At 39.6% G+C, this 25,942-nt stretch overlaps 1 protein-coding gene across 1 annotated transcript; it reads left to right on the forward strand.

The window, feature by feature from the left end:
- Positions 1–1,697: 1,697 nt before the first annotated feature.
- LOC122985808 (Fanconi anemia group A protein) lies at positions 1,698–24,985 on the forward strand. Its single transcript, XM_044356746.1, has 42 exons — positions 1,698–1,922; positions 2,540–2,652; positions 3,143–3,239; positions 3,602–3,756; positions 4,927–5,022; positions 5,372–5,445; positions 6,359–6,468; positions 7,727–7,837; positions 8,030–8,093; positions 10,777–10,889; positions 10,989–11,065; positions 11,682–11,823; positions 12,784–12,917; positions 13,360–13,470; positions 13,839–13,934; positions 14,204–14,266; positions 14,629–14,717; positions 14,908–14,968; positions 15,210–15,259; positions 15,596–15,666; positions 15,928–16,026; positions 16,725–16,858; positions 16,957–17,027; positions 17,127–17,226; positions 18,059–18,246; positions 18,334–18,427; positions 18,663–18,860; positions 18,979–19,052; positions 19,134–19,262; positions 19,961–20,039; positions 20,171–20,322; positions 20,439–20,544; positions 20,809–20,868; positions 20,975–21,079; positions 21,602–21,717; positions 21,916–22,072; positions 22,703–22,765; positions 23,407–23,500; positions 23,707–23,782; positions 24,024–24,174; positions 24,265–24,363; positions 24,476–24,985. The coding sequence occupies exons 1-42, from the start codon at positions 1,862–1,864 to the stop codon at positions 24,572–24,574; spliced, it is 4,332 nt and encodes a 1,443-aa protein (XP_044212681.1). The 5' UTR covers positions 1,698–1,861; the 3' UTR covers positions 24,575–24,985.
- The last annotated feature ends 957 nt before the right edge of the window (positions 24,986–25,942 follow it).

The raw sequence follows: 25,942 nt of genomic DNA on the forward strand, positions 1-25,942 counted from the left end.
ACACTGAAGAATAAATAAAAAGCAGCACAACACAAGCGGAACAGGACAATAATAATCAATGATATTCAATGCAGAGATGAAGAGAGATGTTGCTATGATAAAATAAGATTCAGTAAACTGATGTTGCTATTCTCTTCAGTGGTGTTTGAAAAGAAATGAGGTACACAACAAAAGTTCAGTGTGGGTTTGAAAACTGGTTCTGTCTTAACTGTTGTTTCTGCTGTTGTTCAGCAAGTTCACACAGAACTACATGTCCCTACCAGAGCCACAGGGGAGTCATTTTACAAAAAGGGAATTCAGATAAACTTCCCAATAATACTGGTAAAAATAAGACTGTTCAGTTCAAAATTAGACAGTAGACAGCTTTTGATTTATTTGAGTAAATCTCCTAATATTGGAAGTCCAGTAAACTGATGAAATGTACAAAAAGTCCTTCATATTATCTGACACATGTAGGGAATGGTGAATAGTAAGAGAGTGTATAGCTGTGTGATTATTGCTGTAGTAGTAGACGCTTTGAATGATGGCTGTGACAGCATATTATTGAGTGGCTTTTGTATAGCTCCAGTCAGTCAGTGGTGGACGAAAATACCTGAGGGCACCAGGCCTTTTTTGCTGACAAAAGGCAAGGCAAGTTTATTTGTATAGCACATTTCAACAAGGCAATTCAAAGTGCTTTACATAAAACATGCAAGGCATCAGGACAGAATGTAAAAGCAACACAACAATATATAAAAGACATTTAAATACAATTAAAAAGTGTTAAATTGGAAATAAAAATAAGCTAAATAGAATAGCATAGATTAAACAGGAGAATAAAAGTTACAGTGTAGTATAAGATATTAATCAAAAGCCTTAGATTTTATTTAATAAAAGGCAGCGGCAAACAGAAAAGTCTTCAGCCCTTACTTAAAAGAACTGAGAGTTGCAGCAGACCTGCAGTTCTCTGGGAGTTTGTTCCAGATATGTGGAGCACAAAAACTGAACACAGAAGAAGAAGGAGGAGAGATGACATGCCCTCTGTATCAGTTATTGATCTGTTTGTCCCTTGTTCTCTCTGAAGAGATTGATCTGTTGTTAAATTTCCCGGACTAGTTTGTGAGGCTCATTTTGTTCCACATATACGTCAATACAAGATGTTTAATCTGATACAGCTATCCAGGGGAAGTAACTGACTCACTAATTTCTTTTTTCTTTTCCTTTCATTTTAATTTGGAACAAGGACTTTGTACATATTACACAGCATGACTAGCTTTCCATCGCATTCCAGTTTTTAACATTAAGAGCCAAGGGAATTGAAAAGAAGAATAAAAGAAAATAATAATAATAATAATAATAATAATAATAATAATAATAATAATAATAATAATAATAATAATAGTTACAAATAAACAAACAAACACAAAACAACAAAAATGGTATCCTACAAAAGTATTCCTACTTATACCCATATATATGTATGCACATGGTCACATAGCTTCACATTTAAATTTGCTTATACCTCTCTGCTCTGCTTATAACTCACTGCTCAGATAAATAATATTTAGAAAATGAGGGGTAGAAAGTGACTGTCTGATTTCAACTTAAAACATGAATAAAAAACAAAAACCAGATATCCGAGGACTTTGAAACTCGGGTTATTTCCTGTTTGTCCCTCAGCGGGATGATCTGCTCTGATTGGCTGTAGCGCGGACCAATGAGAGAGAAGAGCGCGAAGGGGAAAACATGGAGGAGAGGAAGAACCAAAACAGTGTCGCAACAGATTGAAGAAGCTAAACAGAGGATGAAGGCGGTCATTTAGCGCCAGGCTAAATAGTACTAAGTTCTCTCGAAAGGGGTTTAAACATTCAGCCAAAGTAAAATGTCCCTGAGTGCTTCGTGTGAGTCAGTCTCTCAGAAAAGGACTGTGTCGAGTCTCCTCGGTGAGTTGACAGCTGGACCGAGTTAACGTTATTATGCATGAGCACCAGCAGTATACATAATACAGAAAATACATCTTAAGAAAATGTTAAACTTAGGTTAATATCCTAGTTGTCCCTTTTTATGTCATTATCAGAATCATCTTTATTGGCCAAGTGTGTTTACACAAAGTATGTGACGCTGGTTTAGTGGCTCTCAGTGTATTTACACAGAATAACAACACAACAATCTTCAGAAATATACACAATTATGAGTGTTTCTGTGTTGTCTCTATAAGTGCTGACTCAAGTTTTCAGCGTTACTGATTTATTATTGCGTTAAGTCAACCACCTTCGCCTATTAGCATGGATACATTAAGTTGCCAGTTTTTTAAATAATAGAGAACCATCTGCATTTATAACCCACCAAATGTAAATGTTATGTCATATACCTAATCATGTTTTAAGTTAAAGTTTAACATTTTACATCTAGCTGACAAGAAAATAACAATGTCCAAATTCTATACTGATTGGCAAACAGTGTATTATACAGTATTGAAAGTGTTTAACCCCTTCAAAACTATTTCAGTGTGAACTTTTGTAAAGCATGTTAATGTCTTCTTCTGCTGTTGTATCCGCAGCTGGTCGTGTGGTGAAGAGGCCGAAGCAGGGAGATGGTCAGCGGCTGCAGGAGGCAGCGATCCAGCTGTTGGAGCAGCAGCAGAACCTCTGCAGTCTGCTCAGGGAGGTCGGGGTGAGTGAGTGGACCTCAGGATGATGAGAGAAATACTGGGTTACACAACTAATGAAAAAACACTAAGTCATTGTAATAATGATATTTTATGCTTACTCTATGGACTGGGAAGAGACATACAACTGACATTGTAACGAATGTTAGATATGATTAGCAGTAAATGTGCCTTTAAATGTATTAAATAGTGAAATAGAAATGCTTCTACTTGCATTGTACTGCCTGAACACTATGCCATCTGATTGGCTGGAAAATCTTTTGCATTGCTGTATGGCTCAAAGAAAGGTTCCTTTAGTACAAAACCCACAAAATGGCACAGTATTGTTTCGGCAAAAGTTGAAATTTTATTAAAATAAGTGCTTTAGAGTGAATTATACGTGTATCCTACGATGAAAAGTGGCTTTTAAAGATTTAGTTTTCCTCAGGAGTAGACCTCTGCTACATGTGTTTTTTTCTGTGGTTACTGATATTTCTTTCATGTATTTTTTTGTAGAATCCAAATCCATCCAATATTTTCTGCACTGAGACTGGAGGGCAGAAGCCAGCAGAGTCTAAAGGCATCCCATCAACCATTGCAGGTTCACTCCTGGGTTAGTGTTTGAGAAAACAAGCCTCTGTGCTTCAAAATGGCAGAACAAGTGACATGCTCGGGCCTAGACAGACCTGCTGCTCACACATTCATCACAAAACACACAGCTGCAAAACTATTAAAAAATGAACTGAGCATCTTGGGTAAAGTTTTGTTATAATTGTGTGCTACTGCAGTTGAGAGCACTGTTTGGTTACTCAGAAATCTGACATCAACAAAATCACATAACATTTGTCTTCTGGGCAACTATACACAACAAAAGAGACTTATGGAAGAAAACATCAGCTGTACCTCATGACAGTCACCTGATGTGACATAAAGTAAAGGCTATGAACTTTGGTATGTTTGGTTTTCTGTTGACAGTGTGTGAGTTGAGGCGTCAGGCTGCACAGCTGGGTGTCCCGCTGGCTGCGCTGTCAGTGAAAATGGTGCTGGAGAGACTGACGGAGATCACTGGAACTGAGGAAGAGGAGGAAGAAGAGGACAAGAGGAGAGAGCTGCTCACTTCCTCTCAGAGAGTGAGTATCTGACAGCAGGATGAAACTGGTTTTCAGTTAAGAGTCCTTGTATCTTACCGTTCTGCTCCAGAGCATTGTACACCTTCACAGTTGGTGTAATACTGAACACCTGTATTTTAAAGAAATTACATTTCATCAAAAATCTCTTGCACACCTGTGTAGTCTTTGTGACAGTTGCGTTGGTGGAGTAGTCACGTACTAAAAAGAGGAAGGGACACCTGCACACTGTCTTCACTTGCAAGTGAAGACAGTGTGCAGGTGTCCCTTCCTCTGTGCTGGATTCGATGTTGCAGTTTTTGTGGCATACTCCAAGGTGAGCGTTCAGTCAGAAACCGCATGCAAATCTAAAAAAAGATGCATTCATTCACAGGTTGTTGACTGTGGAGAGTTTTTGTAAATCTACAGAGACATCTGAGGTTTTAGCAGCCACCTCATCAACGTGTTTGTGTGTAGAGTGAGTCAGTGCGACATCATATCTTTGTACCACATGTGATTTAGATGCTAAAGCATATTCTTCCACTGAATTTCAGGAAAAAATCAATGCATTTCCTGCTCGTGTCCAACAAAAGAAAACTAACGAAAGCAAAACAAGTCTCATATCTATCAGCATCTTCAATCTGCAATATCAGTATTGGCTTTCGGAAACCCATATTAGTTTCACTGTAGCTACTAAACTTTTTTTTTAATAAAAGGTGTCCCACTTAAGTTGCCTCAGTTTATCACATTGTTTATCACAGTTTATCACACCTGTTCAGAGATGTCTGTGATTGGTTTGATGCTGTTTGTGTGTGCTTTTGTATGGCTTGCTATATTTGTTGTGTGCCTTCTTACTATACTTATATAGTGTTATGTATGTGTGCCTTTTTACTTTTTTGATAGTGTATCACATTCACAGTGACTTGCTGTTTTTTCCTGTTCTTCCCCCTTTGCAAACCTTTGCTGTTCTACTAGTTCTGCATATTGCAAATGTTTGCTTCATCACATCTGTGCCGCAGATCCGTCGGCAGATTGTTACATGTGGTTTAACTTTCTTCAGCTACAGTGGCAGCCAGTAAAGTCTCCACCCTGAGTTTGCTCTTCTTTACTGCAGGATTCTTGATCAGAGTATAGAAAGCAAATATGAAAAATCTTTGGTGTAAGTGTCATTCCTGGTCTGACTGTCCTGTTCAGGTCCAGCTGTGTGTCCTGCTGGAGTCCAGCAGAGAACTGCTGTCACAAGGAGCCCTCTGCCCCAAGCTGCTCTGGCAGGAGTACAGGAGGGGTCAGGTATGTATGTATGAATGTTATAATTCACTGTAAATACTGTACATGATGCATATAAAAATGAAAACACATTTATTATTTTAGCTATATCAAAAGTATTAAGGTGAAAAAACAGAAACTATGTTTGCAGAGGTTTCACTCCCTTTATTGCATTTGGTCTAAACTGCAATAAAAGGCAATTTCCTTAACATTCCTCAACTTTAATGTGTTACTTAGATGAAATATCTTAACACTGCAATAAAAAGAAAACCAGAGGAAAGTATGTTTTCAGTTGTGTGCACATACAAGTTTGACTTTCTTACTTAATCAAACAGATGTAGTAAATTAAATAACTAATGTGGTGTTTTTACAGACGCTACCGCAACTGGAAGTGGTGTACCATCTTCACTTTTGCAACATTCTCACTCTAAAGCACATTTTAGAGAGGTAAGAAACATCAGTTTTTGTTGGTTTTATTTTCTCAGGGCTGGTCAGCTGCTGTGGAGCTAGTCCCGAGCATACAGGGCTTGATATCATGCAGCTGGGACGGGGCAGGGAAGTGACTTCAGAAAAAAAACAATAAACCACAGCTTTCAAACCACTATTTACTCCCACAAACTCTATGGAGGCAAAGGCAGGCTTGAAGGCAACTGAACACACAACATTGAAATTTAAATACTACCAAATTCAGGGCTCACAAATTCCGATTGTTGAAAATTCAAGTGTCCAATATTCCAAAAGCTATTCATGTTGCTCAAATTCAACAGATCATTTTTGAATCTGATAGTCAAGTCAAAAAATCATTGTGCTCAAATTGAACTGGTTAAATTCAGACATCAAAGTTCAAGATGAAAAATTCAAATTTGGGCTATTTGGGATCAATTAGACCTCTGTCCTATCACGTTATGTCACATGACCTAAGACAGACAAGTTCAGAGAGTGAAGATGACTCAAATCCTTTTCTTTCTGAATTTTAGTAGTTATTACATTTTACAATTTGCTTTTCAGTTGCTTAGAAAATTCAAATTGTCATGACAATTATTTACTTCCCTAAGATACAGTTTCATTATACTTTCTTTCACATCAATAACTTAATTATTTGCAGAATTCTCAACATAAGACACAGACACTTTTTGTTGCTACAGTGCCCCTCTGTGGATGTGGATGTAGTAAGAGTCTTCTTTGAATTGTACGCTGACTTCAATTTAAAAAAAAAAAAAAAAGACTCACAAAAAAGAGGAATAACCAGGTCACTCAGAGTTTGAGTAGAGTGACAGTTAAAAGCATGACTGACACCTACAGGAGATGAACTTAAACCCCCCATTCAGTTATGGCTTCTTGTTGCTTTCTCTCCTTTCAGTGATGAAGGCGTGAGGTTGTGGCTGGTGTCTCAGTTGAAGGCTCTGTGCGGTTGGACACCTCCACCGGGAGAAAAGGAAGCCCAACAAGTTCAACTGAAAGTGTTGTCAAGTAAGGACACGGCTCTCTCTCACTGGTCTGGTTTTAGTTGGGCTTCATGGGAGACATGAGCTCAGTCAGTCATCAACAAACAGGACTTAAAGCTGTTCATCACCTAGACCTTACACACAAAAACTACTTCAGTTTCGAGAGAATTTAACCCGATCAGTCAGTCAGGACACCAGTTAAATGTCCTGAAGTCAGAGCAGTTTAGGTTCCCTCTGAAATCCTTGTGCAACAAGGCAGTGTAAAAACCTAAAAACATTAACACAATAGAAACACAATAAGGTGATGAGACAAATGAAGATATAAAAGAACTGATACTATACACGCAAGACAAAATACAATAAAAGGTTCATATGATAACAAGAGTCTCCAGCAGCTCTGTGAGGATGTACTTTGCTGCAGCAGTGCGTTGAGCTAAATGCTAATGTGGTCACAATGACAGTATTAATGCTAATTCTGATACTAAGGTCACAATCTTAGTTTAGGTTGTTAGCATGCTAACATTAACCTATTATCACGAACACTAAAGTACAGCTGAGGCTGATGGGGATTTTATTAGGTATCGATGATTGGACAAATAGAAATTGTGTCCTGGTGGTGACACTAGAAGAAAAGTCAGGGGGTTACTGATGTTATTATGATTCATCCTGAGGGAGACATGAATGTGTGCACCAAATTACATGGCAATTCATACAACAGTTGTTGAGATATTTCAAAATCACAAATGGTGGCATTAGTCAAAATCCTTAAAGAGAAGACGGTCAAGATTTGCTATGTTAGATGTTAGATTCAACTTTCTTTCTGATTTGCTGGTGAAACATGTCTGACAAGGAAGGCCGCTGCTCACCAATTATTTAATGATTTTATTCGCCACCTTGACAGATTTACTCAGCTGATTCCTGTTTCACACATTTCACACAAATCAGTGAGACGGCCAAACCTGAAATAACACCATGAACTCTCTGCCAACATTAAAAACACGTTCACCCACTTGTTGGTCATCTAAACCTTTTCTCTTATTAAACTTAAAGAGGAAAGATTATGTGTAACGTGAGCTAAAATTCTACGTCATCAAGCCGATTTCTCCCGAGTTTTGTTTCTACATTACTTTACTGATCATGTCATTGTGATTTTAGTAGTTCTTCATACCCGTTCCTTGCTTCTACAGCAGAGCCAATCACTAACACTGTCAGGGTTAGGTGTTCTCACTGCGACTAAAAAGAAAAACAAATAATATTGGATAAAATGTCTCGTTGTATTTCAGCTGTGCTTGGAGTCTTGGTGGGAACAGGCTTCCAGCTGAGTCATGATCCAGCAGCTGCAGACAGGAGGATCTCCCTGCTCTGCTGCTCGGTACTGGACGACATGCTCTTCTGTGAGTCTGCATATCGCTGTCCCACTTACTTTGTCTTGTGCTGATGAAATATTCAGTGACTTTGATTCACACCTCTTGCCCCACAAAGTTATTTTCTACTTCTTTAACTGTTAAGACGTTTCCAGTATTATTTTAGAACTTTTTTTTGTCTTGCTTTTTAACATTTCATTGTTTTACCGGTTTTCCTCTCAGGGCTTCTGGACACTGTGGACAAGAGTTTGATGCTGCAGTCTGCTGGCGCAGGAGCTGAGCTATGGTGCTTTGTTTTTATTTGTCTCATTAACCTTTATGTCTGAGCAAGCTGAGTACAAAGATTTACATTTATGATATGCATAGAACCAGAAACAATTCTTTCCAACTTTGGTATTTAAAGCTAGTTTGGTGACCTGGCTCTTTGACTTCTGGATTTGAAACTGTTCTTTGATGTCTGGATTCAACAAAGGGCTGGACACTCACCACATCTCTGTCACTTGACAGTGACATAGAGATGGATAGAGATCTGTGAGTTTGTACCAAGAAAACATTCCTTACAAATCCCCAGTCTGCGTGGTTTACTCCAGGCAGGATGGAAACATGAGCTGCGTCTCAATCCAGGGGCTTTGAAGGATGCATGAAGCTCATGACGTTCAGGCCCTCAGAGCACCTGAAGTTTGAGGGTCAACCTGTTTTTCCTCCCCAAATGAGCATCAAACAAAGCAAAACTAAAGGGGAACTCTTTACACATCAGAGTCTAATTACAGGTGTTGGGGAATACTTCTGCATATGTGCAAAAAGTTGTGTGGAGCTGAAATATGATAAACTGACTCAACTGATGTCACTTGAGTCAGCGTAGGTTGGGGCTGAAGGCCACAAGTTTGAAAATGAAAAAACTGTTTGGGTGTGGAGTTAAAAAGAAGTTGCCTAAGGCTAGCGGCTCGAGGCTACATTAGCCACTACTAGCATAACACCCCTAAATCTCTGTCTCATCTGTCGGCAGTCGAGGTGCTTTGTGGGTAATGTAGGCACTAGATTTTGAAAAAGGAGAAGACGATATGGAATCGATTTTGATTTTTGTTTTAAAAACTGTACTTCGTGTAAACCTGTTTTATGGGAATTTACTCAATTTTGGATTATGTCCTCCAAATGTGAGCAAAAGATTTCTGCATTTCTTTGGAGCAGCCTTTGAAATGGGACAAACTCTTTTTGACCAGATTATGTGTTTGGTCAAGATATGATGTGTAATGATGCAACCAATGACTTAGACTGTTAACCTGCCATTGTTATGGTACAACAAAAACCTGGGGCCAACTGATGCTTCTACACTCTTTAACTGTCCAGTTTTGATCACATGCCCACTTAAATTCATTAAGGGTCTTGTAGGTGATAAGTTTCCCCACACGATTTTCTATGTGATAGCTTGAACAGGTTTTACACTTTTCTGAACACCTTCATCCAGGACTACAGCTGACTGAATAATTTTCTTTCTTGCTGCACTGTTCTCAGCAAACTCTTGACACTAGAGTGTGAAAATTCCTGCTGCTTGTCTGGTCATGAAATGCTGAAGCAGTGCACCTGGCACCTAAGAACAGACCACGTTTGCTTAAATCAGTGTAACAGTGACTGTAACTGTCTCTCGGCTCGGTCTGCATGCTTCACACACTGAGTCACGGCCTCTTGATTCTGTCTGCAGCAGTGAGCTGTTCATTTGTATGTGGAGGTATTGCAAGAAAGCAGCCACTGAACCAACAGCGCTGTGCACGTCCCTTCACAGTTGCAGTGACATATACAGTATGTAAATTAAACCTGCAGTGCGGAACTTTGCTAAACGAGTTCACAAATGCTGATTAAGCCTATCACCGCCAGATAAATCTCTCTGTATTTTAACAGTATAGGAAATTTTTTAATCTGACTTTGGGGGCGACATTCCTGCGCTTCCTGTTTGACTGTTAATTGTGTGGCTCTTCTAGACTTTCTAAATGTTATCGGACCAAATGGATCAAATTCTGATAGTGAAACGAGTCATTTCACCAGGGTTGTATGACGCTCAAAACAATTTATCCACCGTTTTACAGCTGCAACAGTAGGTTACGGCCAGTGGTGTTCTGGCCAACGGGCATACTGAGACAAATCCCAGTGGGCCGGTGGACCGTCAAAAAATATGTTTTTGGGCTGGTGGACTGTCACAACACATCAGTTTTAACCTGCACTCTCTGTGTGCCTGTCATTTGGGGTGTGCATGAGAGCGTGCTGCATGCCCCCCTTTACTCTCACTGCCAGAAGAGGGAGTCCAGTACTTTAAAACATGGACTGTGAAGTTTACTGTTGCTCCTGTGATTAAACTCGAGACACTGTGGTAGATAGCACGAAGGTTAACTGTGCTGTTTCTGTACAAAAACACATTTTTATCCCCATGTTTTTGACATGGTATCTCATGCCTTATTCTCTATAGTGAACACACAGTGAGAGGGTCAGTGGCTTTGAAAATATGTGAATTCTGACCTGAGTGCAGCTAAGAAAATCATTATTATAACATGGAAAAATGTATATATTAAACAGTGGGCATCTTTTAGCTTTAGAAATGTTGCGTCTGTCTCTGATTGATGAGGCAGTTGCTGCTGATTTAGTTTTTCCTGTATCTAAAATGTATCTGAAAGGTATACAGTGACTATGTATTGCATAATGTGTAGAGAAATGTCAAGTTCCTACGAATTGCAAAGTGGCAAGAAGGGTGGGTTTGACTGTGTGGGTGGACGTTTTTTTTTTCTTTCTTTTCTTTTTGTTTTCCTGTGATTTGGTTGTATCAATATATGCACGTGTCGTTCTGTTTGAAAGGTGTAAAGCTGATCAAAAATACACTAAAAAGTTGGTCACAAAGAACTCCTCCAAAAAACACTGAGAATATGAATGATATTAGATGTATCTGTTTGTCACTCTTCTACCCTGTGTTGTGTTTTGTACAGGTGTCAGCTATTTGATGCTTCATTGTGTGGAGCTTCAGTGTCTCCAGAAGCCCTTCAGCGTTTCTTCACACACTCCCTCACACAGACTCTCACTTACAAGCCTCGACTTACAGGTAAAGACAAGTAACAGGCCGTTTTTAAAATTTTTTCATAATACCATTCATACTTGAAACCCAACTCTTAGTTAAACAAATGAAAACCACATTCCTCAGTGTCAGATGCCATCACTCTGCAGAATGAGTGGACCTTTGCAAAAGCCTGTCGGTTGCTGACCTTTCTTTTCCGTAAGGTAAATGTTTCTTGTCTTTAAAAGTTGTTTATGACTATAAACTGGAGTGGTAAGCCTTCATACATAATTTAGCTGAAGATTAAAATATCTTTTTACCTGTTAACGTGGGTGTTTATACACTGCTTTGTTCATTCTTGAAAAATATCTCCCGTTCCAAGTCTGTCACTCCCACCTCTAAATTTCACGGCCATCTGTAATATTCTGACTGACAGATGACTGTTGTGTTCATGTCTCTGCAAGTAGCTGACTGTTTATATCCTTGTTATGTTATGCTTCTATTTCATAGCATTACAATTAAGCGAACACAGTGTACCATTCCTGTATTTTAAGCTGTAGATGGATGGAACAGCAGTCAAATCACTTCAAACATCAAGTGTGTGGCCTTGAGCCCATTGGGAAGACTGTATTAAGTATATTGATTTATTGTTTATAATGTTCTTTATTGCAAAGCTTGTGCACATCAGTCTGTCAGTCAGCTGCTATATTCTAGAGCTAGCAAAAAGACCCATCTTATATTGAGATACTGATTTAGCACCTTCACATCTCTGGAGGACGGGGTCTGTATCAGGTGAACTAACAGCGATTCATCTGTATTGTTGCTGTGTTTCTGAAAAAGTTGGCTGTGATCTTCAGTGTAGAGCAGCTGCTGCGTCACCTGCAGCAGGTTTTGGAAACCCATGAGGTCAACTGGAAACACATCCTGTGCTTCCTCTCCACTCTGCTGATTTACAACCCCTGTGCCGAGCCCAGCCTTAAAGGTAAACACGGGATTTACTGATACCGGTTTTACTGGATTAAAATGTCAAAATGCCAATATTTTGTGATGACAATACATTTGACTATTTTGATGGAGAATGTTTTTTATTTCATTTAAAACCAGCATACTGGTAATAATATTAAAAATACCATTTTACTTCTATGTGATCTGATTATAGATGGCTTGCAAACCATCATATCAGGCTCCAGTATAGAAGCTGAATTCTCTTTTTATGCCTGAAAGTTGTAAAAAAAAAAAGTTCTTGCAGTGAGTCATTACCTGCACACATCTTGAATATGAGTGTCTTTTTTTTTTTTTAAACTTATTTCTGAATCAAAATAGATTTAGAAAATTTACACTAGATAATATTACTTGACAACAAGAGTCACCATTTGTCAATTAAAAAGTTGATTTTTAAAATACATTAACGAGACTAGTCATTGGTTTTGCAGGTATTTGTACTAAATTTAGTGTTGAGATATTTCTCAGCATAAGTGAAAACTTTGACCCACTAGTGGCGCTAGAGGACAAGTCATTACAATGTATCTTTGAGGAAAATAAATATCTCTTGTAAATTTCATGACAATCCATCAGATAGTTGCATATCTCAGTCCTAACCACAAACGTCAACCTCATAGTGGCTCTGGAGGAAAAGTCAGAGGATCACCAGAATCAGTAGGATTCATCCTCTGGGGATCATGAATGTTTGTATAAAATGTCATAGCAATTCATAATAGTTGTTGGTATATTTCAGTCTGGACCAAAGTGTTGGTCTTACTGTCAGGCTGACATTGCCATCCCTACAGCTATGCCGCTGGCAGATAAATCTCTAGTGCTCATTTGCAAAATTAGTGTGGTCGCCCTCTTAACCCTGCTAACATATTTAAAAGAGCTTTAATAATGAATAAGTAAATAACTGGTTACAAAACTTGAATGTTTTCTCTTCTTCTGCCTCTGTCAGAGCTGCTGTCCAGACTGCTGAGCTCTGCGTTTGAAGGCTATGACTTGGAGAACATGATAACTGCCTTCCTGCTGGCTCGACAGGGGGCGCTGGAGGGACCCGGCATCTTCCCCTCCTACAGCGACTGGTTCAAGGTTTCATAGCAGTTTCTCAACACCAGGGTTCTAACCAAAGATGGTCTTGTAAAGGACAAGGCTGGCGGTATTCTACAGTGTACATATTTCTTATTGTCATCAAATCCCATGAAAAGACCAAAAACAAAGATGTGTTCATCTGAAGGAACATGTCATAGTGTGTCTCATTGATGTGTTTTAATAGTTTTGAACAACAATGAAACTCTACAGCACAGAAGAACAAGATATATCAGACTCTGGTTAGACTCACAATACTTGTTTGTAGGAACAATTTATTATTGGTTTCAGTCTTGTCTTGGATTTGTTGATAAGAAAAATATAGAATATTGCCAGCCTCATTCTGTATGGCCAACACTGCTGGACACACACAGCACCTTAAATACAAAAAATCTTCCCATGGACATTATTTTACTAGCAGTTTCTTCTGTTTCTGCTTTTTCAGATGTCTTTTGGTGGTGGCAGTAGCTGCCATGCGACCAGTAAGAAATCTCTGGTGTTCCTGTTGAAGTTCCTGTCTGACCTGGTGCCCTTTGAACCTGCACAGTACTTAAAGGTGACCCTCTGCTTATATCTTTCTCCTCATGGGCAAATTGAATACTTGAACAAGAAATGATAGCAGGATACAGAAGGGATTCACATACAGATTGGAGAGAATATGTGATTTGAAACATGTTTTAACAGTTGCATTACTAAATGTAGTCAATATACATAAATGGAAAAACATGCAAATGTAACTGTTGTGTATGTAGGGGATGATAAATGTTTGAAGTATAATGCTTGAGAAAACCTGCATGAGAATTTGACTTCACACCTACTTCACCTCTGTGAATACAGTCTGCAGCGTGTGCTAAGAAAACTCTGAACTCAGAGCAACAATCCAGCTCTGATTTTTATCACCTCACTGACATTTTCTCCCGGTAGATTCACATCCTCCACCCACCATATGTACCTGTGAAACACCGCAGCCTCCTGATGGAGTACGTCTCTCTGGCCAAGACCAGGCTGGCTGACCTCAAGGTTAGATTTACACCTCAAAAACTAATGCTGCTGCATTTAGTTATTTACCATCAAAACATGAATACTGCATTATTTAAAAATGTTCATATTGAAACAATATAAGAATAACATGAATGATGACAGTCTTAAAATCCAATAAAACCTGTTGTTATAGAGTCCTCCCTAATGTTTTATGATGTCTACTTGAATCCGTGTGTGTGTGTGTGTGTGTGTGTGTGTGTGTGTGTGTGTGTGTGTGTGTGTGTGTGTGTGTACATACATGCATGCAGGAGTCAGTGGAGGACATGGGTCTGTATGAAGAGGTTTCTGGTGCAGGTGGAGCAACAGTGCAGGTAATAGTGACACCTAGTGGTTTGTGTGTGTAGTGACACCTTTTGATTTAGTGGCAAAAGTTCTGAAAAATCCATGTGTGTGCTTTTTATAGGGTTGAAAAGCATTGACAAAGTCAAATATCACAACATTTTTGACTGAATACCGTGATATAGATCATATGGCAGTATTTGAAAGCTGACTGTTGATGCTTTCAGAGGAAAATGGAAATTATGGATCAAACAATCCAGCAACCAAACATGTAAAAACTCAAAAATCAAAAAAATGGCATCACTTTACTATTGTTATGCTGTATAAGTATAAGATTAATATTATTGTGTGTGTGTGTGTGTGTGTGTGTGTGTGTGTGTGTGTGTGTGTGTAGCCTCAGTGTCAGGCTGTCCAGGACGTGGAGAAGGCGGTGTCTCTGTTTGAGAGCACAGGAAGAATCTCTGCCACAGTCATGGAGGCCAGGTACTCAGATTAACAGCTCACCTGCAGCAAATCCATGAAGTACATCATTGTATATGAGAGCATTAAGATGTGTAACAGGTTTTTCATAATATTCTGTTTTACCTGCCATTTACTGATTTATGTAGATGTAAAATTGCAACTAGACAGAGACATGAAACGACAGGTTATTGACACTCTTGTCCTCTCACAGTATTTTCCGGAGGCCGTATTTTCTCACACGATTTCTTCCTGCTCTGCTGACGCCAAGAGTGGTGAGTAACTTCACTTCACTTCACTTCACTGTTGTTCTCGGCTTGATCTACACATTCAGACAGACAAGAGCTGCTTAGGTTGCCTAATACTTGATTTACAAATCATGTTTTAGTTTCATGTTTAGGAAGGGTTTCTTTTATCTGTGGGGAATTCCTGTGTTATCTTGCTATCTGTTATTACAGACCTTTTGATCTTCACATCACATGCTTAAATTTCAGTTTATCTCTCTTTCAATTACAGCTTCCTGTGAAGGCAGATGTTCGGATGAGTTTCATAGAAGCTCTGAAAAAGTGAGTTCTTATCAGAGGCTTGTGGGCCGGACGTAATGTAACTCTTTGGATCCAGTGCTTTGCTTCAGTTTTCATTTTTAGTAGTGTTTGTGCGCCTTATAACAACATTTATATTGTTAACCCAAAAACTGTGTTTGGCGTATTTCCACTTATGTACCTCTCAAAGTCTCATAATAGCTTCAAATATGCATGTTGCAAATATCTTTTTTCAGAATAAACAGAACTTTTTGAAAAAATGAAAGAAATATTTTATTAGAATAAGTCCAGTCAGATTTATAATTAATTATAAATTAGAACTGTCCAAAACTAACACTACTGTTGTTTTTGTGTATTCAGAGCAGATAAGATCCCTGCTGCACAGTATTCATCTTATGTGGAGTCCTGCCAGAGACAGAGACAGCAGAATAGTGGGTATCTTCCTCCTACACTGACCATGAACATCATTTATGTAACAGAAAATCATCTACACTAAAACAGTTCAGTACATTTTGGAACGTGAAGAGATCTGTTTTTATTTTGTCTTTGTAGTTTAACAGGTTATGTAATACCGTGATAAAAATATTTGACAATTTGAAGTCCAGTGATTCCTTTTCGCTTATTATTATGACAAAGGTACGACAGTCACATAATTGAGAAACAGACACATTAACACTGTGTTGTGTTCACAGAGAGTGAGGTGTGTGTGGACACTTGTGATGATCCTCAGGAGGTCTTACATGTTCAGCTGCAGGAATTCAGAAAGCTGGTTGTTGATGCAGATGAAGGAGGTAAGCCCATGATAGATACAGTCCCTCACACACATATCCACAGACACACAAAGACACATGCACGCTTAGTATTCTGAAGTGTGTATGTTTATGTGTAGTCCATGATTTGGTGTTATGCAAAGAGGAACATCTTCTATGATAAAGAGAATCATGTCTCCAGCCTCATGTTTACTTTGGTTTTGTGTTGAGGCAACACAAGATATTGTGATTTATTTGAATCAGTTGACAACAGGTAGCATTGAAACTTGAGTAGTTTGCGGTCTTCCCCAAATTTACTTCCAAAATTTGTGTGCTCTCCAAAGAGTTTTTCTTTTGTGCATTCCCAAATCCAACTGGTTGTTGAGTTCTATGTACTGTCAGTCTTTAAACAATAATTGGATGTCCAATGTCCATGAACATTGAAACCGTTTTTGCTTCCTGTAATCATTTGTCCTGTTCATACTGGCCATTTAGAGATCTCTTCCTAAAGCGCTTTCAATGGAGTGATGGGGGACAAAATCCACAAGCCTCCTGTCTGCCTGTACTGTATACAATCAAATAAAACCAAAAAATAATCCTTAAAAGATGCAAGAAACAACCAAACTGTGAAAGTGTGGGACATTGAGTCTCTCTACAGTGAGTTCAGTCATGTAGCACATCCCTGACTAACACTGTCTACTTGAATCCCTCAACCTGTCGTGTTGGTCATGTGTCCTCAGAGATGTCGGCACAGCTGTCCAGGATCTCTCACACTCTGAGCGTCATCTTCCCCGTTCGTCCTGATGAGCTGATTGGACAGACAGTCATCAAGCTTCACACAGACACACCTCTGTCTGTGGAGCTCCACGTTAAAGTACGCACTGACAAAGTTCATCGTCTTCCTTGTTGTCATGTTTTTATATTGTGTATCTTGCTGTATCAGCTTAATGTATCTCTCCCTCACATCTTCAGGTCGTCAATATGATCCTGAGAAACTTCTGCCAGTGCATGTTAGACGCTTCCCAAGCAAACCCTCCTAACAAGTGAGTAAAAATCTTAAAAATAATGAGAAAAAAAAAAAAAAAAGAATTTGATTATTGACAGGACTTGAAAAGTTGACTAGGTCTTTTTTTTGTCTCCAGACAAAACCTATGGGCTTCAAAGTTTGTCAGCATACTGCTTGGTAACACACAGCTCCTCTGCAGCCTCGTACACAGACTCTGGCACCTATTTCACAACCAGGTACACAATTCACTTCTCTCTGTTTCTGTCTGAGCCTTTAACTGCCTGATTGTTTGTATTTCAGTTGCCTTTGTCAGAGAAAACTAATTTTGTATTTTACTGGTCTGTAAATTCCCAATAATTTCTGTGTAATGTTCCTGGGAAGACCTACGTAATTGGTAAACTTCTCATTACCAGTAATTAACGTCAATTAAATGTTAAGCTAGCACACCCTAGAAAGTCTGTTAGTCAGTGCACAGCAGGTCAACTGAACATATAAAAATGTCCACTTTCTCCACAGGAAATTCTTTACAATTCAACATGTAAGGAGAATACAGTTTCCATAATAAATTAATATTTACTTTAAAATGGAGCATGAAATTCCTCTGGAAGTCAACTACTGCTTTATATTCAACACAACTTAATAAAATAACAGAACTTTGTCTCTATTTTTCCTATACATAGTACCAAATTACATTGTGCTTTGCAGGAAACTTTTAAGAACTTATTTGGAAATAATGGACTTTCAAAATAAAGCTTCACCAATTGAACCCCTAAGGATAGTAGGGGCATCCTGGGAACCTGCACTTGGATACAGACATGATAGAGGAAACTGAAGCTGCCCAAATCTTATGTAATCCAGTATAAAGTTTATGTAATACATACAAAACAAATAGATTTTTAAAGGATATAGCATGGTGGGTCAGGTACAAACTTTGAGTCCAATTTCTTTTGTTTCACTTTCTCTGATAACATCATTCCAAACCTCATTCTCACCTCACCTCTTTACTTCTCTATGGCACTCACATCAGTACATTCTCTCATCAGTTTTACAAACCTCTTCTGTCCAAAGGGGTCATCGCTGAGTGCCACCCACTTGCTCGGCCTGGCAGCATTTGTGGTCCACCTCAACGCCTCCATGTCCCACAGTCCTTTGGTCCAGCTGGTTCCTCCCATTCTTCCTAAGCCAGTCCCCATCGTAGAGGCTCTTAGCTCAGCGCTGGTCTGCAGCACACACAATAACATGCTCTTCTGTGTCAGGTGAGGTTACTTGTAGCATTTTACCAACAGAATATTATCACGAGCATCTTGTTACAATGTTATTTTCTGGATCTTGTTGTTGTTCAGGTTGTGTGTGGCGGCTGTGTGTTACGGTATCTGCAGAGGAGACTCGCTGCCTCAACAACAGCAAGACTACATCTCCAGCAGCCTCTACAAGAAGGTATCAGTTTCTCTTACTCATAATTAAATTGGCTCGATGCAGTGTGTTACATGAAAATATCACATGCTGTAATGTCAGACATGTCATAAAAGGTCTATAGGGAAATATTTGCATCCTTGATCTTGTTAAAAATAAAAGAGAGCAGTGAATAAGTCTCTACCATCTTGCCTACTCTCCAGGTCCTTTGATTTTGATTTGACTTTAATTTTACATAGAACTGTGTGTGTATGTGTAGCTTCTGTACCTCATCCCAAGACTGTTGCCTGAAGCCAGAAGGACTCCTGCTGATGGTCCACTGGGTGAATATAAGGAGGAGAGCAGCCTCGGCCTGTGGAGCAGCGCCACACACAGCAACAGCACCTGGAGGAAGACTGCTTGGTGTCTGTGGAGACACCCTGCTTTCTGTCAGCTACAATACACACTACAGTATCAGGTAGGATGGAGTCTCCTGAACTCCTTCCCTGTTGTGGATCAAGTCTTGGCTTAGAGGGTGTTTGTACAATACTGTGTTGTACAGAAAAAAAACATGAACTTTTGTTATATTTGTCCAGTTGTCCTTCACAGAATGGCTGTCTCATGAGCTCAAAGTGCAGAGGAGTGAAGATGCTTTGTCTGACCCAGAACGGTAAGAAAACACACTCATACTGTGCCCTTTGACATACAGTTGAAATAGAGGGAATAGTGACTGTGTGTGTGTGTGTTACAGGCAGGAGTACCAGCAGTGGGCATGTTTGGAGCTCTACCTGTCTGGTCCGGAGGAGGAGGGAGGCTGTGGAGGAGACATGAAGAGCCTCTGCTCTCACCTCCTCAGTGCCATCATGGATCAGCAGTTAAGGTTGGTGTAAATGTAATCAGCACTGTTAATGCACACACTAAAGAACTTAAATACATACATACAAACTTATAATAGACATCAAGTTGTAATAGATTTTCTTTTCCACTCCAGGGGTGGGTAATATGGATAAAATACTCTACCATGGTATCTTGTCGCTAATCCAGCAAATTAAATACCAGACAATATGTACTCATTGTACTTCATCAACATTGCCCACAATGGCCTAATACACCCAGAGATATTACAGGGAGAACTGCCATGGTACATGATATAGAAAAATAAAATACTTTTGTCTTTTGTCTCACAGTGTATCGCCATATTACCCAACACCAATATAATCCAAGTTCAAGTGCTCAGACTTTCTACAAAGTGCACATAAGAACTGTATATTGATGCAGTCTGTAGGGTTCAAATCAATCTCAGAAAACAACAAAGCAGCTCATTGAATTTACTCTGAGTAAAAGCCAACAAACCACTCGTACTGTAGCTGGATGGATGTTACATAAGCTCTTAGCATGGACACATCTGGAGATTGTTACTGTTAATTCATATTTACTACATATGCTTACAGGTTAATTCAGTTGACATTTATAAAAATGTATAGTGCAATGCTTATTAAGAGAAGTGTTCATATTTTAAAAGCAATATTTGAAATAAAAATCTACAAACACCCTTTGTCACAAATGTTGTGTTGACAGTGAGCAGAGCTCGGAAAAGCTGCATCACACAGTATCAGAAACAGGAAGCTGTCTTCCAGACATCCTGTCCAGATTACAGGTGTGTACACTGTGTGTGTATCTCTGAAGTGTGATCATGTGGTTTTAAATTCATTCAACACAAGTGAGCCGACAAAAAAAAAAAAAAGTAATCAAAAGTGATGTTTAATCTGTGTACGTGTGTGTGTGCAGGAGCTTGTGTATGAGATGGAAGTCAGCACTCCTGATATGTGTGACTTCCTGTTTGAGCTGGTGTCTCAGAGGTGCTCCTCCACAGCGAGCTCAGCTTCACCGAGCATCAGCTCTGAACTCAGCTTGCAACACACACTGAGCACATGGAACAGGTACACACACACACACACACACACACACACATCATGCAGATCACCTCTATCGTTAAGTGTGTAACCACTGAAACCTTCTGTGTGTGTGTGTGTGTGTGTGTGTGTGTGTGTCACAGAGTACTGCTGGCACTCCCAGCAGTGTTGTTCATTAAAGTAAAGACTGAAAGAGGGACGACGACTCTGGACTGCAGCAACCTGATACAACATGTCAACCAGCATCAGGTGAGCTGCTGGGCAATTTCTGTCAATGAAGTATAAACAAATAATAAAAGTAACACATCTTATGACAACCAACATGTTGGTTAAAAAAAGAAAACACTCAGAGGTTTGTATATTCGTTAAAAAGCTTGTTTTTCTAATCAGATTGTGATACATTTCTTTCTCAAAGCTGAACACTTTGGAAAAGTGCAGAGATTCTGTGTGAGAAATGTCTCAGTGCTCACATCTGTCTTCGTCTACATTTCTTTCCATTTGTTGATGCATCAGAGGAAGGTGTGTTCTCCGGCCGGCGTGTTGTCCTGCCATATAACAGCACACTTCCTGAGAGTGAGAAACACATTGTTAAAATAATTAAAATAATAATAATATAAGATGAACATGTTCTCTTACTGTATGTCAAAGAGCTCACCTTGATCTTGTGTTTCCTCTCCAGGGTGTGTTATGTGCCAGTGTACGTTGTTCCGGACGCTCGAGTGAAGTCAACAAAGCCTGGTCTCAGATCAGCCTCCACTGTCCTCTGCTCCTGCTCTCCACAGTGGTACTGTCTGCTCTCCTTACAGCTACTCATGCTGATAACAAGTCCATCACACTTGGGTTCAACCAGTATGTTACTGGGGGCTTGGATTGAGGCTGCTCGTAGCTTTTACACCAGTGTTAAAAGAAAAACCTTCACCAGTGTTAAAACACTATTGTATTAGTGATGTATAGAGGTGTAGGTCCTTTGTTTGTAGGTTTGTTTTTTAAAAGTGTATTTCCATGATCAAATCCAGACTTATTATCTGAACATTAGCAGTGCAGCTATTATTGAGTGTATAACAGAAAGTTTCAGTGCACCGCAAATAATATAATATTAATATATTAATGCAGAGCTTTTTTATTATTTAAAACAGTATCTTCTTTTGCATTCAAAACTCATTCAGAGGGAACCATTTTTTCTACCCACATCAGCCTCTTTTGACCAGAATACATACCATCTGTTTGATGGTTGCATACATGCTTACTCTGTGTGTGTGTGTGTGTGTGTGTGTGTGTGTGTGTGTGTGTGTGTGTGTGTGTGTAGCACTGGTGGAAGCGTCTGTCTCCAGTGGTGTTGTCACTGTGGCATCGTCTGTGTGATGGGGACCCTCTACCAGAGCAGCTGCAGCTCCTCTCTGACTGTCAGCACTGGGCCTGCAGGTATAACCAGCATCTCTGAATCTCTGGTCCACCGTGCTGCAAACCATGATCTGAATGTTTCACTGTTAGTGGTACTACAGGGACAGAAAGACTCCAGATCTTTTGTCCTCCACATACTCTCAGCTTCCATTTCTGTCTTTCTGGTGGTTTGTCAGTGAGTTAGTTGGTTCATCTCTGGTTGTTCTGTCTGGTCCGCAGTTTAAAGAAGGGCCAGTTGTCGCAGATACCCTCTGCTCCACCTCTGCTGTTGGCTGCCAGCCTGTATGGAGCCTGGCGAGGCCATGGGGAGGAAGAGCAGAGCTTCAGTGCTGCTCTGAAGATGCTGCGACCAGAGAGGGACATGAAACAAAAACAGGTGAGAGTGCAGAAGTTTTCCAAATACTTTTCACCATCCTGGTTTATTCAAAACCAAAAACCATACACTGTTTTTTTTTGTATTTGAGATGTCTGATGTCAGACTTTTGTGTGGCACTTGTGCAGTTTTTATAATTGCTTGATAAAGAAAGGGCCAGGATCAGCACACACGACTGTGGATGGAGACTTAGGGGACACATTTATGGCTCTCAATGATATTGCGTTAGCTTTTAGCTACTGATTTACAATCTATGATATCACCAAGCTCAGAAAATAAATGCTAAGTGATTTTGATGCCAAAACATTTACTTTGACAGCAGTGGGGAAAAAAAGTTTATTACTCATAAAATTCTGATATTACAATCGTTCAGACTGCTTCTATTATTAATCCAATAGGAGACAGATGACCACTGGAATATACACAAGCCCCTGGTCATAAAGTGATGGTCTGTTAAGAGGCTGCTAGAGTTCAAGCTGACAGATTAAACTGATGATTATTAATTCATCTACTCAGTGCTGGTGGTGGTGACATTCTGACTGACAGTGATCTCTGAGCAGAGGTTGATCTTAGTGCATTTTAAACCTTTTAATATATTTCTACTGCTTCTGTCCGATGTATTTCTTCTTCCAGGTGTTAGTTTTTCTGCTTTTCCTGTGTGTTAACAACTATCTGTCAGCCCTCCTGTGTCCTCAGGTAATTCCCATGTGCACACACACAAACACACACACAGACACATACTTGTCTATCCACTACCTCTGTGTTATACATGAGCACCGTAGAGAACCAGACTTTTGTAAAAAAAATATGACGTTAAGTGTGGAAATGCTCAAATGTCAGTATGAAAGTAATGGATAAGTGATGTAGGAATTAAGTCTGTTCCACTACTGCACACATTGTGTTTTTCTATTGATAAGAATGTCTGCTAAATGATACATTATTTATGCATCTGTGTATTCTATACTTACACACACACACATACACACACACACACCCTGAGGCCAAACTCAAACGTATCTGAAGCTTCAAACAAAGCACAAACACAGTAAAACAAAATGATCCCAAGACTCACTCTTGGTAAATATACACACGTGTACATGATGTGCAAAATATTTATGAAAATGTTAAATATTTTTGGTGGCAGTTAATATATTAAAATTGTCAGATAGTATGTAATAGGTGTATATAACAATGATCCTATAGTAAGACTTACATTGAATTACATGTCAGCATGTTAGCATTACAAGCTGATGTTAGCATTTAGCTCACATTCAGCTCTTGTTTTAATGTGTGGTGTTTTGCTGTCCTGTATTGTTGCTGTGTGATTGTTTCTGTAGGAGAGGAGTCATCAGAAAGTCAGCAGTTTATGCACAGAAGTCCTGAATGTGTTGATGGACTCTGCTGACTGGCTGCTCATCTTTAAATCAAACGGTACAGTTTATATCTTCTTAAATCACACCTCAATTCATTCCATATCATCTGAGCATATAAAATACAAAACTAAAAAAACACCTACTTCACCCTGATTCAAAGTCATTATTTGTCAGATTAAATCTAAAATTAATTTAACATTAAATCTTGCGTATATTCAGAAGTTGTTAAACTAATGTGCCATTTTCCCTCCCCTCCAACTCTAGAACAAGGTGTTTACCAGTCTGTTACCATGGCGACATCAGATGAGTTTACTCGACTGATGCCTTGGGCCTTCTACAGGTTAGTTTTTCAAGAATTAGTAGTAGTTAAACCTTAAACCATTAACACTCATTTCCACATTAAGACCCCCTGTAGATACTACCTGTAGTTACTCTCACAAGTCCATCAGTCAACCAATAGATTCGATCATGTCCAAAACTAATCAGGACAACAGGAAAGTGGACAGGTGAATACTACTAATACTTACAATGTAAATTCTTTCTGCAGTTACTCTTTGTAATGTGTGTGTGTGTGTGTGTAGTATGTTGCTGCAGCAGAGTGCGGAGCTGCTACACAGAGCTGTGCGATGTCCAGGGTTCCTTCACACTGCCGTCCTCTGCTACATCAACCTGCTCCAGCTTTTCCTGGAAGGAAACACGCCTCCACCAATCACCGAACCCCCGGACAATCAGGTGACTGAGCCTCAGCTGGTCAGAGCGATGGCAGCTTCACTCAAATCTGTGACATCGCTCTGAATTCAATCATATAAACTGTGTCATCAGGTGGAGACGTCCCAGATCCTAAACCACGCCAAACAGTTTCTCCTGAAGGCCATCTCTCAGGCATCTCCTACCACGCTCTCCTCCAGCCAACTCAGACAGGTAACCTACACACACCCATAACAACTGCTTTTGCTGATGGGATACATGCTAACTCATCATTTCTCTCGTCTTCTTCACTCTGGTCTCTCTGCTGTTGGGTTTACTGGTCCAGCTGGAGTCCCATTGTGCAGACCTGGACCCAGAGGTGGCAGCGGCTCTGTCTGTGCATCTCGACCCTCACAGCCTGAGCCCGGAGATGGATTTCCTATGAGCAGCTGCTTTTAGGGCTGAGAAACAGGCTAAAGAGAGCTGTGACACTGACTGAACTGCAAAATGTTCTTCACTCCTGCGAGATGTGGACGTGTATTCTTTACAGTGACGCTGACTGAAGCTTCTGTATCTGTTCTAATGTATCAAATGTTACTTCTAACACACACACATGTTGGAATAGAGTTCAAATGGCACTTCACCGTTCAGATTTTACAAGTTAAGACTTAGAAAAGCTTCTACATTTTATTTACAGGTCTTTTTGTACATACTGCACACACTTTATCATACATACATACATACATACATGTACATCTGAAGCCCTTTTGACTGTTTACAATACAGAGAGAAACTAACTCTGTAAAGAGTTATTATATACTGTAATAACTTAATAAAAAACAATGACCTAATGAAATTGAACTGGAAGTAGTTTACATATGTTAAGGTAACAAGAATATTGCATTATAGAACTTCAAATTGCATTTATGTAGCTTACACAGTCATTTACTGTATACGTGGCTGTTTCTGTGTACTTCACACATGGAGTGTAAAATCATTCTTCACAATCGTCACATCACCTCTGTAACAGGCACCAAGAAGTAGCTGTCATCCCCTAAAACTTTAAAATCTCTTCTGCCTTCAGATGGAAGAAAGTATCTTACAGTCATAAACTGAATGCAGTTTACCAGCAGTTGTTTTTATAAAGTCTGTCTTCAGTTTATGCTGTGTGGGAACAAGAACGCCCCACCTGTTGACCAGGATTCTAGATGCTTTCACTCCAGAGCGACAGGTTGCACTGAAGCGTTTGGGAAGCCTGCTGCTTTCCTGAAAACAAGCTTAGAATATGGTAGACTTGGTCAGAAAATGTCCTGACAATGAAATAGATTCATTATGGAATGAAAATCAATTTGCGAAAAATATAAAAAGAGCTGTCTGTAATTATCAGAAGAATGGCCACTATATCCACTAAAATGAAACATTATGTTAAAGGTAGAGTCAGTCATTCTGGAGAAAGATTGTTGATATTTGAACTATACACCCCTCCCTTCCTGCTCCTTTAGAAGCTCCGCCCCCCAAACTCATGGATGTGCAATGGCCTAGAGCGATGCGTCAGCTGTAGAGTCACTTCTGTTCCTCTCACACTTTATCAAAAGTGGGAAAAAAAATCTCGTGAGCACTCCACACTCTCCGCCTCTCTGCAGCCTCCCCTCTTCTCACTCAACCTGCGTTCAGCGTCCCTGTCTACAGAAGCAGCCCTCTGTCAGCTCCTGAGAGGACAGCGGCCGGACAAACTGCCTTCACCAGGCTGACTGACAGCAGAAATTTACTGAACCAAAATAGTTTGAATGTCGGCTCCACAGGATATTGACAG

Source organism: Thunnus albacares, chromosome 7 (assembly GCF_914725855.1).
Source record: "Thunnus albacares chromosome 7, fThuAlb1.1, whole genome shotgun sequence".
Taxonomy (NCBI): Eukaryota; Metazoa; Chordata; class Actinopteri; order Scombriformes; family Scombridae; genus Thunnus; species Thunnus albacares.

Coding starts and splice junctions, on each gene's coding strand:
- LOC122985808 (XM_044356746.1), top strand. CDS start 1,862: ATGTCCCTGAGTGCTTCGTGTGAGTCAGTCTCTCAGAAAAGGACTGTG. Junction 16,859..16,956: donor CTGTGGAGCTCCACGTTAAA/GTACGCACTGAC, acceptor TCACATCTTCAG/GTCGTCAATATGATCCTGAG. Junction 20,545..20,808: donor AACATGTCAACCAGCATCAG/GTGAGCTGCTGG, acceptor TTGATGCATCAG/AGGAAGGTGTGTTCTCCGGC.